General features: G+C 35.5%; 1 protein-coding gene across 4 annotated transcripts in view; it reads right to left on the bottom strand.

Moving 5' to 3' along the window:
- BCAS3 (BCAS3 microtubule associated cell migration factor) overlaps positions 1–19,174 on the bottom strand; it is a 714,356-nt gene that overhangs the window by 383,260 nt on the left and 311,922 nt on the right. For all 4 annotated transcript variants that reach the window (XM_030828111.1, XM_030828114.1, XM_030828113.1 and 1 more), the window contains exon 15: positions 18,111–18,375. In XM_030828111.1, the coding sequence (XP_030683971.1) occupies positions 18,111–18,375 (265 nt within the window). The remainder of the gene's footprint in view (positions 1–18,110; positions 18,376–19,174) is intronic.

Raw genomic sequence — 19,174 nt, 5'->3', positions numbered from 1 at the left:
TTTTTTTTTTTTTTTTTTTGGTAAACTTTTGTCTTCTACAGAAGAGCAAAGCTTTTGGTCTGTTTTTAATATCCTGCTGTGGAATTGACAGGGATAAAAATCTAAAATATACCAAGGAGTTTAACGAAGTTAATTTTGTAGTTGAAAAGCTCTGACTTCTTGACTATGTCAAAGAATACAATGGTAGCTTGTTTTGAAATAGTCACTGGAAATCCGGGCTCTGAAAAGTTAAAAACACTGCTTAGTTCTTGCTTGCCATCCAATTTAACATTAAAGTTTTTTCAACCAAATTCTCAATAATTATTTAATAAAAAAATACCCTGTGTAAAAGGGAATTTCCTGCAGGTGGGTTATTTTTGGTTGGGATGGGAGTGTGTGTCTCTCTCTCCATCTCTCTCTTCTCCCCTTTCCTAGATGAGAATGTCAAGCTTCCCAGCTGCAGTTCCAGGACTTTCACCTTCCTTTATGACCTTTTCTCAGACATGTTCCAGTATAATCTGCAATCTACTCAAGTCGGAAAAGGAAACAGCAGCACCCTGGTGGGAAACAGTGCCTTCTGACCCACATACCAAACTGGGCGGAAGCAATGCTTGTTCACAGGAGCCAAGGAGGGTAGAACACACACTAAAAGAAAATGAATTTTATGTGTGTGTGTGTGTGTGTGTGTGTCGACTATAAACACAACAAACAGTTTAGGTGACACACAAAGACAGAAAATGCTGAAGGACAATCCTGTCTGGGCACTGATTTATTTTGCCTATAACTTTTTTTTTGGAGGCAATCGATAGTGAAGTAAAAACACTGCAATTTTTGATGCATTTCAAGCAAAAACACTTGTTGCTTTCTTTGAGTAAAAAGTTCATGTCACCATAGACATTACTGTAGGTACTTTGAGAAAGGGTGGGAAGGTAGGAAGATAAGAGAAATCTCCCACAAAATGGACTTGAAAACAAGAATCCAATCTTTCTTTTTTTTTTAAACAGGATGGGGATTGAGATTATTAATGATATTGTCATCACTTCTCCCCCACTACATACAAAGTAGCCTGCATGGAGCTTTGCCTAGGGCTTATTAAATGTCACTAGAATTAAAAGTGTACTTTCAGGAGAATTGAAACTGTATATATTTATGTACGAATACTCCAATCAATAATTTGCTAGGTAGTTTTCCTTTTCTATTGTGAATCCATTATCATCTGTTAATTATTATCTGAATGTGTTGGCTACTATAACATATAAATTTAAGTATTTTTCTTTTCTTAAAGCTAAAATAAACCCGATAAATTTAGAAATTTGATGCCTAAAAATTAAAAGTCATAAAGAAATAATTACTGTTGCTAAAATTCTAAGTACAGCAAGTATAGTCAACACAACTCCAAAAGGTAACAAGGTGGGCCTAGAACAAGGAATATCAAAAACTTAGGTGGCAAAAATTACCCTAGAAAAGGTGATGAAATCAACAGTTAGAAACAATGTTTATAAAATCCAAGAACACAAAGGGAAAATAACAGAACTAGCTGTGAGGAATTCTACTGAAATATAAAAAAACTGTCTGAAAAGTTTCATACAATTAAGTCTCAATCACAGAGTCAACCCAAACTTGTAAGTTAAATGAACAAAATCTCCTCCCTCAAAGTGGTAAGTTCATTACTTATTATTCTTAGAGCACTCCAAGATTTTGGAATGAAGAAAGTTTATTAAGAGTTGGTGCTCTTAATATTTAAGAAGGTTTAGCAATTTTTAATTCATTTTAAGTATTAGGATTGTAGTTTGACACTCCTTCAACAATGAAAAAATCAAATGTAACAGTGAAAAGACTATATTTAACACGAGAGGGAAGAAAGTAAATTCTTCATACGTATAAATAAAAATTTTAAAAAAAGATCTTTGACCTTAAGCCTCAACCTATTTCTAAATGTATCATATTAAAGCACCCTCAAAATTTTCCACTCCTCTGAATCAAGTTCAAACATAGTACTGAAACTAAGTGCTCAAAAGTGAGGAGTTTTAGCCTAATGAAAAATCCCCGAATTAAGGCTCCATAATCTAACATCCCTTAGAACAAGTCTCAGGTGAAATGTGCTCCCCAAAATATAAGTCCTCATTAAATTATTTCTTGAAAATACTCTATACTCAACTCTCCCATCTTTATCTCACAATGAATTTTGTATATCAACAGAGTAAATAGAAATGCTTTACTGTAGATGGAAAAAATATGGAATCCTATCTTCTTGTCTCAACAAATGTGACTTTATTACTTTAACTGCTAAACATATAAGATGTAGAAGTATCAGAAGTTGGTTCTGAGATAAACACTTTGTAGGAAGATGAAATATACAATTAATTGCAGGATTTAAAGTGTATTTTCTTAGCTCCAGAGAACTCAAAACTATTTAATTTTACATTTGCAGAACTTATCTTTATGTACTTTGTATACCTATACATTAAAGAATGTACACTTAAGGAACAATTTAATATAAAATCAAGGCACTTTTTCTCTTGAATAAAAAGTATAGCCACAAAATGTAAGTAACTTTCCTAACAATCAAAATGATGTAAACTGAAAGAGCAAAGACTCTCTTCGCCCCACAGTCCCCTATTCTCCCGCCCCATCCCACGGACGCCTTCCTTCTTTTTACCCATGACTGTTAAGGATATTTTCTGGCTCTATTTCAGCATCATGACTCAGGTCATGAGAAGTGTCAAAGATGCATTTCCTTCAGATGGGAAACAGCAACAGATTATAACAACCATACAAAGACGGGAGTACAGCACGAAAGGGCCAAATCAGCATTTTTGACAACAGGGCAGATAAAACCTTTTCTATTCACATATACTTTATTTCCAGTTTTAAAACATTTAAATATCTATCAAAATATGCTTACATATTTTACTCAAGATGAAAACAGAAAACCAATACTCCATTTAGCTGCCTAAATTACCAACAATTTGTGGAACAGTGTACCAAAAAAAAAGAAAAAAAATCAAACTAAGCACACCACACGAATACTAATAGTTCAAGCCCTTCTTTTCTAAATTTACTTTTCCAAAAGTATGCCTATGACTTTACCTATGTATGTAAAACCTACTTTTACAAAAGATCCTTGACAGTAAGAACCACAAAGAGGAGTGATACCACGACCAATCCCGGTTGAGAAATAATGACTCTTCTTTCCCTGTAATTCCCTGTCAAGCTGAAACACTCTCCTAATCAGCTGCAGCACTGCTGGAAAACTATCTTCATTTATCAGTACTGTCATGCTATTTTTCCCTCATCTATGGTTTTATCAAATACAGACACATTTCAATCTGCTCCAAAACTAGACCAGAGTGAAATATTATTGAACATTAATTAAGCATTCCTTACTAGAGATGGCTTTTAACACAGAAAATGGAATGCTCTATTTCTTCCGAAGCCAACAACAACAGTGCCCATGTTAATTCCACCTTGGTTCATTCTGAAATAGTAATTTCTCTCTAGTGCCTCATTCAAGCTTCAATATTCTCACCTGCAAAAACACATCATCCAATGTTAATAACTCTTTCAATGAACCTTAAATCCTTTTCCTTTTCTCATCCTCCTCCAAATTCAAAATGTCATTTACCTCACCATGGTAAGAACCATCATAATTTCTATTTCTATGCATAATCCTGGTATAGCCCTGATCCCAGTCTTGTTGTCCTTTTGTAGTTTACAACTATCAACTAGCAGATTTCTAGTTTCTGCTCAGATTTCAACCTCAAGACTATTCATGTCTGTTATTCTCAAGTCTGATAATTTCTAAATCTGTTCATATGGGTCAATCATTCAAACTCTGGCTATTACAAATCCTAAGAAGCCTACTCACTCTCTTCTCCCTCTCCAATTTTTCTCCAAATTAAAAAAAAAAAAAAAACATTTCAGATCTTCCTTTTGATAAGTACATAAGGAAATGAACATTCACTTCTTTTCCCAAAATTTGTTGCTCTACCCATTTGCCCTTCTTTATCTGAATAAGTAGTTTTTACATTTATTCACTTCAGCAACTAAAAATTCCATCTCCAGATTTCCATAGAAATATTTTTATTTCAGTGGAACCAGACCAGAATTTCTTACTTAACTGTCCTCCTAATTAGGGAAGTAAGACAATAATCAAATGCAAACAGGTTCTCCAAATCCTCTTTTTGTTATTCTAATCACTAGACAAAAATAATGTTAACTCCTTCAACTCCTTGAAAACTAACTTCTAAGTTTATTGCCAGAAACTCTTTATTACCCCAACCCCACCCTGAACAGAGGATAGAAGAATTTCTTTGTGGGAAAACTGACCAGTGTATGTGAAAAGACCTATGGATAGTGACTATTTGAGGTACGATAATAAAATGGCATTCCTACCTGATAGACCACTGATACCTATAAGGTGGTATGCCCTTCCCACATTAAAAAAGCTTCCAATCAGTTCCTTAGTATTGATTTGTTGATTAGCTGAATAAAAATGAAATAATAAAATAAAAATGAATTATTAAATAATAGAATTTAAAAATAAAAATATTCAGCCAATGATCCATCAAGGATTCCCCATCACTGAGGTCAGTGTTATGGTTCAATCAGTCTGATGGAGTCTAGGCCTCAGTATTTTTCAAATCTATCTAGCTTAAGTATAATGGACAGTCAAGGGTTGAAAATCACTGCTCCAGATGGGCTTGGTGGCTCACACCTGTAATCCCCAGCATTTTGGGAGGCTGAGGCAGGCAGATTGCTTGAGCCCAGGAGATCAAGACCAGATTGTGCAAAATGGCAAAACCTTGTCTCTATTTAAAAAGACAAAGAAAGGGAGACAAGAAAGGAAAGAAAAAAAGGAAAGAAAAAGAAGGGAAGGGAAGGGAAGTGGAGGGGAGAGGAGGGGAGGGGAGGGGAGAGGAGGGGAGGGGAGGGGAGGGGAGGGAAGGGGAGAGGAGGGGATAATAAAAGGAGCACAAAAAAGCTTCAAAATTTATAACTATCTCTTCAAGAGAGAAAAACATTACACATATAAAATAAGAAAAGGGTGTGATAATAAAAGAAACATTCAAAGAAAATCATATTAAAAAGATTGCAGAAATAAAACTGCAACAAGAAGACTGAAAGATATGTTGGGGAAATTCTCATAAAGTTAAAAAAAGATAGAAAATAGACAAGAAGGTTAGGGGCTCAATGTAGGAGATACATTATTCAAGTAATAGGATTTCCAGGAAAGGGCCAAAAAAAAACCAACTGAGAAAAAACCAGAAGAGTTGAAAGAAGAGGCCTCTGGGGAATGATACCCGAGAGTGGGGAGGACAGGCCAAAAAGTGCCTTCTTTCATTATAAAATTATATTTTTGACTTTTATAACAAATGCATATATTTCTTTGATAAAAAATAAAAATTATATTTAAAGGGTAAACAACAACAGTAAGTGTCCAGTCAATGTTAATAGAAAAGAATAGATAACTATTAGCCCTTATAACGCCTCAATGCCTCAAAAATGAAGTTTAATCACTCTGATATTATAAAGTATACAGATAACAAGTTCCTGAATAGCAACACATAGAGAATAAAAAAACATTTAGCATAATGACCCCACATACTCAAATGATATAACTAAAAAATTTGCCTCTATTCAATCAATGGTATTCACTCAGAGGAACTGGGTATCTGCATGTAGTACTCAGAAGGGATATTAATTGATAGTAATATATTTCCAAAGTCGAATTATCTAAGAAGACGTTGAAGAATAAATCACAGAAAACATAATAAAAAGGAAGAGAGGCTATTTAAGATCTGATAAGACATTAACATCCCTAGTACCTCAGGTTCATGCCAGGGTTGCCTTGATTACAATTAGAAAGGTTGAGAAAATATTGCCCTCTAGAGGCATGTCTCATTAACCATTTAAAAATAAAACTATTTTGAAATCTGGAGTTTATGATTTGCCCATGTAAAAAATACATAGAAAAGTAAAAATATTTCCACAAGCAGTAAAAAGCAAAGAAGAAATTCTGGATTAGTTTCAAGGGATAACTACATCATCTGGCATTTATTTAGAGGCAAAACTTACAGAGAAAAGAAATGTGTTATATCCAAAATGAAATACACAAAAATATAAAATATCTAAATAGAGTTTATTTAGGTTTAAAATATTTTTAAATTAATTTTCATAGCACTAAATTTTAAAGTATAATTTAGAGGCAATATAATATCGGGTTTCCTTTAAAAGATATCCCACTGGCAATTTTATTTCCCCCCAAAATTATGTTATCTATACCTTTCTCGCAATTTTACTGAGAACCTAAAACTTCTCTTTAAAAACCTATTTAAAAACAACAACTGTACAATCTTCATTTAATAGCTTCTTCCATTAACGATTCTGAAATGAAAGCATCTTGTTTCCAGAAAGGTACTATGAGATCACTCTTTTCTATCCACTTTCCCTAACAAACTCATCTGCTCTGTCTTGAGAAAATAGTAAATGTCAAAACTAGCAGAGTGTTATGGCAACATTTTTTTTTAAAAAGGTGATAAAAGAATTTGAGAAAACAAATTCACCAGGAAAACTTTAAATTTGAAAACAACAAATGAAAAACAAAACTACATTTGAGCTAAAACAATAAAGTACACATAATCAATAAAAATCCAGGTACTAAACTAAGATATCCCCCCACAAGATTTTTCTCCATTTAACATGTTTATACTATTTATATACTCTATGTCATATGAGGCATAAAATCTAAAGCAGAGCTACGGTGCACTTGATTGATTTTTCTTGGCAAAAATTAAAACATGCACATGGAAACTTCAATCCACAAGTAAACAGTGATGTGGAAAGAAAAGTCAAGAAACAGCACATTATCATTGATTCTCTTAAGTAGGTGAAACTATATAAGGCTGAAATGTGTGGTTGCTTTGTATTTACAATTGTGATGTGGTCTGTATCAAGAAAACTACTGATCAACATAAGTTAAAATTACAATAAACCATCAAATGAAAGCTATAAACAGAGTCTTTGAGTGGTAAAAGGAATGCCTCATACAGATGCTAAAAAGAAAAGTGATACTTCCAGTTTTGTAAAAGCACTTTACTGAAACATGGAGGCTTCAAGTCCAAGAAATGAGAGGCTTTGTATAAAGGTCTCCGAGTCTCATCAACTACTTCCATTTAGAAAAAGCAGAATCTGGAATTCAGATGCCAAAAGCTGTGACTCAAAGATGACCCCCTCTGAGGACGAACAAGTTAATAGGAAAGGAGACACTTGCAGGAACTCTACAGAACTGCAGAAGTGAATCCAAGATCTGTTTGTTAACTGAATGGAAATTGCAGGAAGAAAACAAATTCCTTAAAAGTCCCATGACACAGTGAACTCTATATTTTTGAACCTAAAATGGAAAACTAATTTGCAAAATAAAGAAATGGCAAAGGCTCAAGAATAGGTGTATTGATTTATAAAACCATATTTCCTGATGTATACAATTAAAATGAGCAAAAACCAATTAAAATGATAATACTACCATCACTTTTGGGTTTACATTGGTGTAGCAATGTAGCAACTCAACTTATCAATATTGAGCCTAGTATTGTTCTAAAAGCCTTTAAAGAATAAGTTCACAATTATTATATTTAATTTACTCATTATTTAGTGAATTACTCATTTATTCTGTTTTCTGGGTAACAGGTACTGTACCAAAATATGAAAAATGAATCAGTTCTACAGACTCTCACATTAACAGCAGTATCAATAATGATACTAATGATGGCAACTACGGTTTGAATATTTGATATGTGCCAAACACTATTTAAAGGGCTCTGATTCTCATAGTTACTCTATAAGATTGGTAATATTATTATTCCAATTTTACAGAAAGAAAAGTGAGGTACAGATAGAATAAATCATTTGTCTAAGGTTACAGAGTTAGGAAATCATGGAAGATAGATTCTACCACCAGGGAGTCTGATTCCAGGTCCTCCAATTTCCTCACCAAGGAAGTTTTAACTTAGTAATCAGTAGCATCAAAAATAAAAGTAGACTCAAAATAGTAAGAGCCATCTATGACAAACTCATAGCCAACATCATAATGAATGGGCAGAAGCTGGAAGTATTCCTCCTTAAGAACTGGAACAAGACAAAGATGTCTACTCTTACCACTCCTATTCAGCATAGTACTGTAAGTCATAGCTGAAGTGATTAGGTAAGAGAAATAAATAAAAGGCATCAAAATGGGAAAAGAGAAAGTCAAATTATCTCTCTTCACCAACAATATGATTCTGTACCTAGAAAACTCCAAAGATTCTGCCAAAGACTCCTTAACCTGATAAATTACTTCAGTAAAGTTTCAGGATACATAAATCAGTAGCATTTCTATACAACAATAATATTCAAGCTGAAAAGCAAATAAAGAATGCAATCCCTTTAAGAAAAGCCACAAAAAAATCCATAAAATACCTAGAAATACATCTAAGCAAGAAGGTGAAAGACCTCTACAAGGACAACTACAAAACACTGCTGAAAGAAATCACACATGACACAAACAAATGGAAAAGCATTCCATGCCCATGTATTGGAAGAATCAATATTGTTAAAATGTCCATTATCACCCAAAGTAATCTAAAGATTCAATACTATTCCTATCAAATTACTAATGTCATCGTTTCACAGAATTAGAAAAAACTATTCTAAAATTCATATGGAATCAAAAAAGAGACCAAATAGCCAAAGCAATCTTAAGCCAAAAGAACAAAGCCTGAGACATCACATTTCTTTTTTTTTTTTTTTTTTGAGACAGAGTCTCTCACCCTGTCGCCCAGGCTGGAGTGCAATGGTGCGATCTTGGCTCACTGCAACATTCAGCTCCCGGGTTCAAGTGATTCTCCTGCCTCAGCCTCCTGAGTAGCTGGGATTACAGGTGCACACCACTATACCCAGCTAATTTTTTTGTCTCTTTAGTAGAGACGGGGTTTCACCATGTTGGCCAGGCTGGTCTCAAACTTCTGACCTCATGATCCATCAGCCTTGGTCTCTCAAACTGCTGGGATTACAGGCGTGAGCCACCATGCCTGACCTGGGACATCACATTTCAAACTGTACTACAAGGCTATGGTAATGAAAACAGGATAGTATTGGTGCAAAAATAAGACACATAGACCAATGGAAAAGAACAGAGAACTCTGAAATAAAGCTGCACTCCTACAACCACCTGATATTCTTTGACAAAGTCGATGAAAATAAACAATGGGGAAAGGATATAACTCTTCAATAAATGATGTGGAGAAACTGGCTAACTATATACACACAGAAGAATTAAGCTAGGCTCCTACTTCTCACCACATACAAAAATTAACTCAAGATGGATTACAGACTTAAATGTAAGACCTGAAACTATAAAAATTCTAGAAGAAAACCCAGGAAAAATTCTTCTGGACACTGGCTTGATCAAAGAATTTATGACTAAGCCCTCAAAAGCAAATGCAACAAAAAAAAATTGACAATTGGGACCTAATTAAACTAAAGAGCTTCTGACTATCAACAGAGTAAACAGACAATCTACAGAATGGGAAAAAATACTACAAACTATGTATCTGAACAAAGGACTAATATCCAGAATCTATAAGAAATTTAAATCAACAAGCAAAAAACAAATGACCCCATTAAAAGGGTCATTTAGACACGAACAGACACTTCTCAAAAGAAGACATACAATGGCCAATAAACATATAAAAATGCTTATCGCTAATCATCAGAGAGATGTTACAATGAGGTACCATCTCACACCAGTCAGAATGGCTATTAGTAAAAAGTCAAAAAACAACAGATGTTGGTGAGGCTGCAGGGAAAATAGAATACTTATACACTGTTGGTGGGAATGGAAACTAGTTCAGTCCCTGTGGAAAGCAATTTGTAGATTCCACAAAGAACTAAAAATAGAATTACCATTTGACCCAGAAATCCCACTACTGGGTATATGCCCAAAAGAAAATAAATCATTCTTACAAAAAAAACACTTGCACTTACATGTTCACCGCAGTTCTATTCACAATAGCAAAGACATGCAATCAACCAAAGTGCCCATCAATGGTGAATTCGATTTTTTAAATGTGCTACATATGTACCACGGAATACTATGCAGCCATAAAAAAAGAATAAAATTGTGTCCTTTGCAGCAACATAGGTGCTGCTGGAGGTCATTATCCTAAGTAAATTAACATAGAAACAGAAAACCAAATATGTCATGTTTTCACTTATAAGTGGGAGCTAAACATTGGGTGTATACAGACACAAAGATAGGAACAATAGACATTAGGGATTCAAAAGTGGGGAGGAAAAGGGTGGGGAGGTTGAAAAACTACCAGTTGGGTACTATGTTCACTATTTGGGTGATGGAATCAATAGAAGTCCAAACCTCAGCATCATGCAATATACCCATGTAACAAATCTGCACATGTACACTCAATCTAAAATTTAAAAAATAATAATAATAATAGGTAGAAAGTGGAAAAAAATCAGTACAGATAAAGGGTTTACAGAAGGAGCAAATATATGAAATTCAACCTATTTTTAGAGGGAGAAAGTACATCACAAGCTGGCCTTGAAAGACGGGGTTGAATGTGTACCTGAAGAAGTAGGGAGAAAGTAACTTAGGTGTAGAAACACGGTATTGAAGCTGGAAAGCAAAGACATGTAATTAAATTTACTTAGGGCACAAATAACAGTGGAAGATATGCTTTCTTCATTCAACAAAAATTTACTAACTGGTGAAAGGAATGCCTATTCTCCTAGAGGACTATTTCTTACCTTTGCCTTTCTCCTCAAAGCTCCGATACCTGCACCCATCCTCACTACCCATTTCCCTATGAAAAAGGAAGCAACATCCTCGGTCTCCTCTAAATTTTCCCGCTTCCGCTTACATCAATCCTCCCTGAAAGACTTGTCGACACTGTCTTTTCCTATTCTTACTAAAATCCACTGGGACCAGGCACTTACCATGCCACCAAAAGTATTCTTATCAAAGACACATGTCTTTTACACAAGTGGTTCCCAACTCCCAGGTGGTGGACTGGTACCTGTCTGTGGCCTGTACAGAACTGGGCTGCAGAGCGGGAGGTAAGTGGCTGGCAAGCTGGCATTGCCACCTGAGCTCACCTCCTGTCAGATCAGCAGCAGCATTAGATTCTCATCAGAGCACAAACCCTATTGTGAACTGCACATGCAAAGATCTAGGTTGCACACTCCTTATGAGAATCTAATTCATGCCTGGTGATCTCAGATGGAACTGTTTAATCCCAAAACCTCCCACCCCTCCCCACACTGGCCCATGGAAAAACAGTCTTCCACGAAACCGGTCCTTGGTGCCAAAAAGGGTGGGGATCACACTTCTACATTACTAATTTTAATAGTCTTCTGTCTTTTTCTCAGTTCTTCATTGATCTATCAGTAGAATTAATCATTCCCTTCTCTATAAAAAAATTAATTCACTTGGCCTCTAGGATTTCTCATATATAGTTTTCCTTTGTATGTCACTGGCTACTTAATGTCGGAGGGCCCCAGGGCTCAGTCCTGGGACATCTCTTTTTTATACTCACTTACCTACAAGGTGATCTCATCTCATTTTTGTTTCAGCTATCATCTATGCATTGCAAACATTTATCCCTATATAAATGATTGCTTTCCACTGAACTCCAGACTCATATAACCAACTATCTACTTAACATCAATAGGAGGTCAAAAAGACATCATATTAAACTTAACATGTCCAAAATTCCTGATCCTGTCCCCATCCCAAAACCTGCTTAACCCACAGCATTCTTCATTTCAATTGACACCAACCCTATCCTTCTAGATGTCTAGGTTAAAAGTCTTACTAGTCATCTTGACTCATCTCTTCTTTCATACTTGACATAAAATGTACCAGAAATTCTGATGGCCATACCATAAAAAATATATCAAGAATCCAATGACTTCTCACAATCTTCACTATAAACAACTTACTCCAAACCTCATCTTTTCTTGCCTGATTTTTTGCAATACTCTCCTAACTGGTCTCAAGGTCTCAACTAAGTTTCCACCCATGTCCACGTACAGACTGTGTTCTCAATACAGATCTCCATTCTAGTCCTGCCAAAACACAGTATTATCATATTACTCTTATTCTCAATGCCCTCCAGAACCGCCCCCCCCATCTCATGCCGAGTGAAAGGCTGACAGTGATCTGCCCTCATTACCTCTCTGATCTCATCACCTATTATACACCTTACACCATGTGCTTCAGCCACACTGGTCTCTTTATCATTCCTTGAACATTCCAGGCACACTCCCACCTCAGGATTTTACACAGGCTGTTCTATATGAATTTCTCTCTTACTTCCATCAGATCTTTGCTCAGATGTCATCATCTCAGTAAGGCCTATGGGAAGCATACTAATTTCAAATTGCAATCCTCCCTAGGCATTCCCTATTCCCCTTCCCTCATTTTTCTCTGTAGCTCCATGGGAACACAGACATGTTTCTCTTTTGTTCACTGCTAAATTCCTATAACTCAGAACAGTGCCTGGACACAATAAACACTAATTAATGTTGTTGATCAAATGACTACATCTTGGCGATGTTAATTTTTTTAAGTTGTTACTATGAATAAAAAGCTCTTCATTCTAACAAGTAATTATTTAAATCTAAATTGTTTTTCTTAGAACAACTTCTAAAGATGTTTTAAAACTCTGGTTTAAAGCCTTAGAATCTGGTCAGGCACGGTGGTTCATGCTTGTAATCCCAGCACGTTGGGACGCTGAGGCAGGTGGATCACTTGAGGTCAGGAGTTTGAGACCAGCCTGGCCAACATGGCGAAACCCAGTCCCTACTAAAAATACAAAAATTCGGCTGGGCATGGTGGCTCATGTCTGTAATCCCAGCACTTTGGGAGGCCACGGTGGGCAGATCACTTGAGGTCAGAAATTCGAGACCAGCCTGGCCAACATAGTGAAACCCTGTCTCCACTAAATATACAAAAATTAGCTAGGCATGGTGGCAGACACCTGTAATCCCAGCTACTTGGGAGACTGAAGCAGAAGAATCGCTTGAACCCAGGAGGTGGAGGTTGCAGTGAGCCAAGATTGCACCACTGCACTCTAGCCTGGGAGACAGAGCAAGACTCCGTCTAAAAAAAAGAAGAGAAAAGAAAAGAATAGAATTAGCCGGGCATGGTGGCACGCACCTGTAATCCCAGCTACTCAGGAGGCTGAAGCAGGGGAATCGCTTGAACCCAGGAGGCAGAGCTTGCAGTGAGCCGAGATGGCGCCACTGCACTCCAGCCTGGGTGACAGAGCAAGACCCCATCTCAAAAAAATAAAAAAGGCCTTAGAATCTATGTCAACTGCCAAGATACAAACACCAAAAAGACTTTGTGCTCACAGAAGTCAATCTAATAGGAAGCCTAGACATGTCAATGAATAACCTGCATATTATAATATGATAAAAGTATGCAGAGCATACCAATACCAAGGTTGAAAAAGATGATAAAAATCAAAAGAAGGCTTAAGAGAGGCAGTAATATTTCAGCTTCCTTAGTAGGCATTCAAAGAGGCAATAATAATGTCAAATAAAGAAAAGTTGCAAATAGGAAAGTTATCAAAAAATAAATACATGTGGCATATTCAGGAAAGGGTACAGAAATCTAGGTATGGTTAGACAAGAAGCTGGAAATAAGATAGGACATTTTCTAACCTTCTAGGAGTATGGTGAGACACAAAGATCTTAAGCAGAAAATTGGCAGATCATATTTATAGTTAACAAAGGAAGTGCTTGTGATAGTAAAAAATTGTTAGAAATTACTGATACAGATGAGGGAAAAAATGATGATCCGGGATTCTTAACCATTTTTGTATCACAGACTATTTGGACAGTCTGGGGAAGCCTGAAGAATGTTTCCCAGAATAATACTTACAAGGCACGGGAAAAAGACATATAATTACAAAGAAAATGAACTATACTGAAGTACAGTTATCAATATATTAAAAATAAAGTGTTATAGTAATGTATATAATCAATTAATACTAAAATATTATATAATCATAATAATTTCAAAGTAGTGATGAGTAAAAACAATATTTTAAAATATATTCAATAATGCAAGATACTTCAAGATATATATTTCATATATAAAGTGATATGAGTATCTCTGCATTTTCTATTGGTAACAGTGTCACAAGCATTGTTAATATTTTTGTCATGTATTTTCCATGTTCATAATAAAAAGGAAATGCTTACTTTTGGTTAAAGGATAGTGAATATAAAGATGTAAATTTTTTTCCTATCCTGTTCGTGGATCACAAGAACTCCTCAACTAGACTAAGTGGATGTTCGGGCAACAAGATAGGAAATGGAAGAGATATTTATAAAGAATATATTTCAAATAAATAAACATCCTCTGGAAAGTTAAAAAAATTGGCAAATAGATAAAATAATCCTAACCTAAACTGGATTCGGTCCAAAGAGTAAAAAGGAAATACCCCTATATCAACTGTTATTTAACAGTTTCCTTTACTTGGCTAAAAAGAGCACAGACAAACAACGGTAATACCGCCAAAACATGATTCATTTTCAAGATGAATCCCTCCCTGTTCAATGGTTTACATTGTTTTTGACCAGCATCAGACTGTTTACCCACACAAACTGTAAATACATCATTTTTAGAACTAACCAACAACAATGCCCATTTTGTTATGACATGTAAGATACAAAAAAAACATGAAGAAAAATGACCATCACTCCAAAGTCCATGCTTCAAAAATGAGAAAAACTACACAGAGGAATAGAGGGAAATTTTGGAAATAAAATTTTAACACGTGTTATCTATCAGGAGGAATAGGCTGCCGGAAATTCCTTGCTTTCAAAAGAAAATCTTAAGTACAGCAGCATAGCCAGACAGTGTGGATTCTCCTCTTTGAGATTTCTGCAAAAAACATGAGGAGAGACATGAAAGCAATAAAGCTGAGAGAAAACAATATATTTTGACTTGGAAATCTAGTAGTATTGCTCTTTAACTACTCTCCTTTCACAAATGATGAAATCCTTCATTGACTGGCACTTTGCGACCTTCAACAGAAGTATATTGAAAGATATTTGTTCGCAGTCATTTAATATCTGTCTTTTCCCATGGAATAAGAAGATCCATGAGGGTAGGAATGACCACCATCTTTTGTGCACATTATGCTCGAAGCCTAACACAAAAACCTCTTATGCGGTTTGCTGAATAAAGAAGCAAGAATAAGAACAAAAAAGAAGCTCAAGGGAATATTTTCCAAAGACATATAAATGTAGGGATCACAAATCCTTCTTAATTTACTAATACATCTGTGGTTTCTCTTATTGACCTAGCTGCTCCATGCGTACAGTGAATCTCTTTGCCAAAAGATTTTGGTAAAACTTTGTTATGAAAAACATTTAACACAAAAAGAAAAGCCCCCAAGAACCTATACTACACACCTACATAGAGAACACAATTTTAACACTAATACCAAAAAATGTAACTAGTTAAGTCTGAAATAAAATGTCTAGCAAATAGCTGAAAATATCAATATCTCATAGCTTTCTAAATTTTATTTTATAAAAATTCTATATACTTTTTTGAAATATAAGCATTGTTTTTCAATTTTTATTTTATGTTCAGGGGGCACATGTGCAAGTTTGTTACATGGGTAAACTGCATGTCCCAGAGGTTTGGTGTACAAATGATCCTGTCACACAGGTAGTGAGCATAGTACCCAATAGGTAGTTTTTCAACCCTCACCCCCTCCCACTGTCCTCCCTCCAGGAGTCCCCAGTGTCTACTATTCCCATATTTATGTCCATGTATACTCAATGTTTAGTTCCCAATGACCTTTTGCATCTAGAGCTGATTCTAAAAACTTTCAACCTTAAATATCATGGGTCACTGGTTAAGTTAAATACACATGAATAACAATCATTTTCATTAAAAATAATAGAACCAAAGCATAAAGTATGATCTCAGAAGTAAAAAGAGGTCCCATTTTTTTTTGAGTTACAAAAGTCCCGAGGATAACATTTATCTATATTTTTTCAGTCTATCTTAAAGCTTCCTACAGTGTGTGTGTGTGTGTGTGTGTGTGTGTGTGTGTGTGTGTGTGTGGAATTCATCGGATACTACAAAAGAATGTGTAATGCGGTCAGTATAGAAGCTGAAACAAATTAGGATAGGTACATACTCAAAAGAATTACAAAGAAGTACTCAAATACATGTACACACATATTCATAACAGCACTATTCACAATAACCAAACGGTAGAAACAACCCAAATGTACCTCAGTGGATGAACGGATCAATTGCATTATATTCCTACAATGGAATATAATTTACCCACAAAAAGGAATGAAGTGTTAATGTATACTACAATGTGGATGAACTTCAAAAACATTATACTAAATGAAAGAAGGCAGAAACAAAAGGTCATATATTCTATAATTATATTTATATAAAGTATACAGAACAAGTAAATTTAACAGTCTACAAAGCAGAGAGTGGTGTTTGCTAGGGGATTAGGGGAAAGAAGAATGAGGAGTAAGTGCTTAAAGAATATGTGGTTTCCTTTTGCAGTGAGGAAAATGTTTTTGTAAACAGAAGTCGTGGTGGCGCAACATTATGAATGTACTGTCACATTTACATGGTGAATATTACGTTATGTGAATTTCAGGTCAATTAATAAAATAACAATGACTTTCTGTGGTAACCATAATCTCTCTATATAAGATTCCCCAATCTTGAAAACCTAAAATGGTCACCCATCAAGGGAAATCTGCAATGCTCCAGAAAAGGTGATCTAATGTCAACGTTTTCTGTCGTTCTAGTGAGAATGAAACGGTACAACCACTCCAGTGTTATTTATCAAGGTTAAGATTCAACTACGTTATGATCAAGAATTTCCACTCAAAAATTAGTATACATATTATCCCCAAACCTGAAACCATGCAATGTGCATCAGCAGTAGTAGAAAGGATAAATAAATAGAAGTACAATGGAATAAATGAGAGCTGTAAATAAATGAACTAAACCTACCTGCAACAACATAACTGAATCTCACAAATACAATGTTAAAGAAGCCAAAGATATCAAAATATACATACTCTATAATTCCATTTACATAAAATGGAAACAACAGTGTTTAAGGACACTTGCTTAGGAGTGGAACTATTCTAAAAAGTAAAGAAGTGGTTACTATAAAAATGAGAATTGTGGTTTAATGTTATGGAGAAGGTATGCAAAAGAGAGATTCCAATAATGTTCCATTTATTGATTGGGATGGTGGTTACACAGCTACTTGCTCTAAGATAAATTACTGAGATACACAGCAGAAATCCCGCCAATCCCATTTTAAAATAAAATGCAGCCCGGGCGCAGTAGCTCACGCCTGTAATCCCAGCACTTTGGGAGGCCAAGGCAGGTGCATCACAAGGTCAGGAGTTCAAGACCAGCCTGGCCAACATAGTGAAACCCCATCTTTACTAAAAATACAGAAAATGAGCCAGGCGTGGTGGCAGGCACCTGTCATCCCAGCCATTCAGGAGGCTGAGGCAGGAGAATTGCTTGAACCTAGGAGGCAGAGGTTGCAGTGAGCTGAGATCACGCCATTACATTCCAGCCCAGGCTACATTGCAAGACTCCGTCTCAAAAAAAAAAAAAAAAAAAAAAAAAAAAAAAAGCAAATGCTGCTCTATCTAAAATACACATTACCCATGACTATTTCTTTCCAACAATGAATATTTCTTAATAAATTATAGTGTCCCATTGAACAGAGAATGTTCTGAAAGAGATAAGTAAAAAGGAGGTTCAGTTCTCTGAAGTTATAAAAATAGTTCCAAGTTTTATATTCCATAAATATGATACCAAATATCCCTTATATATTGAAACAGGAGTTAAAATAGCATGGTAAAGATCACCATTATGAAATCGGCTCCAATTTATTAAATGATTTAATAATTAAGAATTTCATATAAGCCTAAGATCTTCTTTTTACATGAACAGACTATAACAAGTTTAATTTTATCCCAGATCTGTAAAAGTAAGGACAAAGGGAAGGAAGATTCAAGACAACAGTGGAGACAGAGAAAATTACCATGCAAGGGTGACCCAGAAGGGCTGCTTGATAGACCTGGAACAGGGCTACAGCGACCTCCTTGCTTAGACGTCAGTTCTTGTTCAATCTCTTCCAGTCCAGCACTTTTCTGGAAACGGCTCATGCGATTCACTACTCGTGGTGACATATGTGTACGAACACAAGGCTGGCCACCATAAGGGTTGATGGGGAAAACGTGGGAAGTACCCCGGAGAGTACTGACCACAACCCAGCGACAGTCATGGCTGAAGCAGATGTCTTGTACCTAGAAATGAGATAAGAAAAGATACAAAAATGTCTCAAACTACTTGGATTTATCTAAGAGTATCACACATCACCAGATATGAATATAAATGATTGCCTCATTGCCAAATGTACCTGAGATCAGGTAATAAACAAAAATTTACTCTACAGATGAGGTTCACAATGACTGTTGATCAAAACTCCATTAGGTAGAATGTTACTTCAATAGTCAGGGATACAGGATCCTGAAGAGAGGTAAAATGCAAAGAAAGAAGATCTTAAAACACTCAATGCCCTTTGCCCCCCAACACACACACATAACTGATAACAACAATAATTCATGTATCTGCAGTGGCTCATGTATCTGCAAGCTTTTTCTATAAGAGGCCATATGGCCTTGTAGGATGTAAAAGCTCTACTGTCTGTTGTAATTACGCAACTCTACTCTTGGACTGTCAAAGGAGTCATAGAACATATGTAAATGAGTGCAATTATGTTAAAAAAAAAAAACTTTATTTACAAAAACAAGTGGTGAGCCACAGACCTGAGCCAGGGAAAGTTAATTTGTACGACATTTATCATACAGTGAATAAAGAATCTCCAGTATTTTTGAATTAGCAAATTGAATTTACTACCTTTATCTCAATATCAGTCAACTGGTGACAACTTGAGCAAAAATATCTCCATTTACTTATTTCAGAAAAAAATTAAAGAAAGCTAAGGAAAATTTGTTACTGTTATAAGCATTTTTAAGCATAGCCTCTAAAAGGAAGGCAGCTCACAGATACTTTTCTACACTGACTAAATTAATTTTCTACCAC

Source organism: Nomascus leucogenys, chromosome 14 (genome assembly GCF_006542625.1).
Source record: "Nomascus leucogenys isolate Asia chromosome 14, Asia_NLE_v1, whole genome shotgun sequence".
Classification (NCBI taxonomy): Eukaryota; Metazoa; Chordata; class Mammalia; order Primates; family Hylobatidae; genus Nomascus; species Nomascus leucogenys.
The sequence above is the reverse complement of the archived record's forward strand: the minus strand, read 5'-3'. Positions and strand labels throughout refer to the sequence as shown.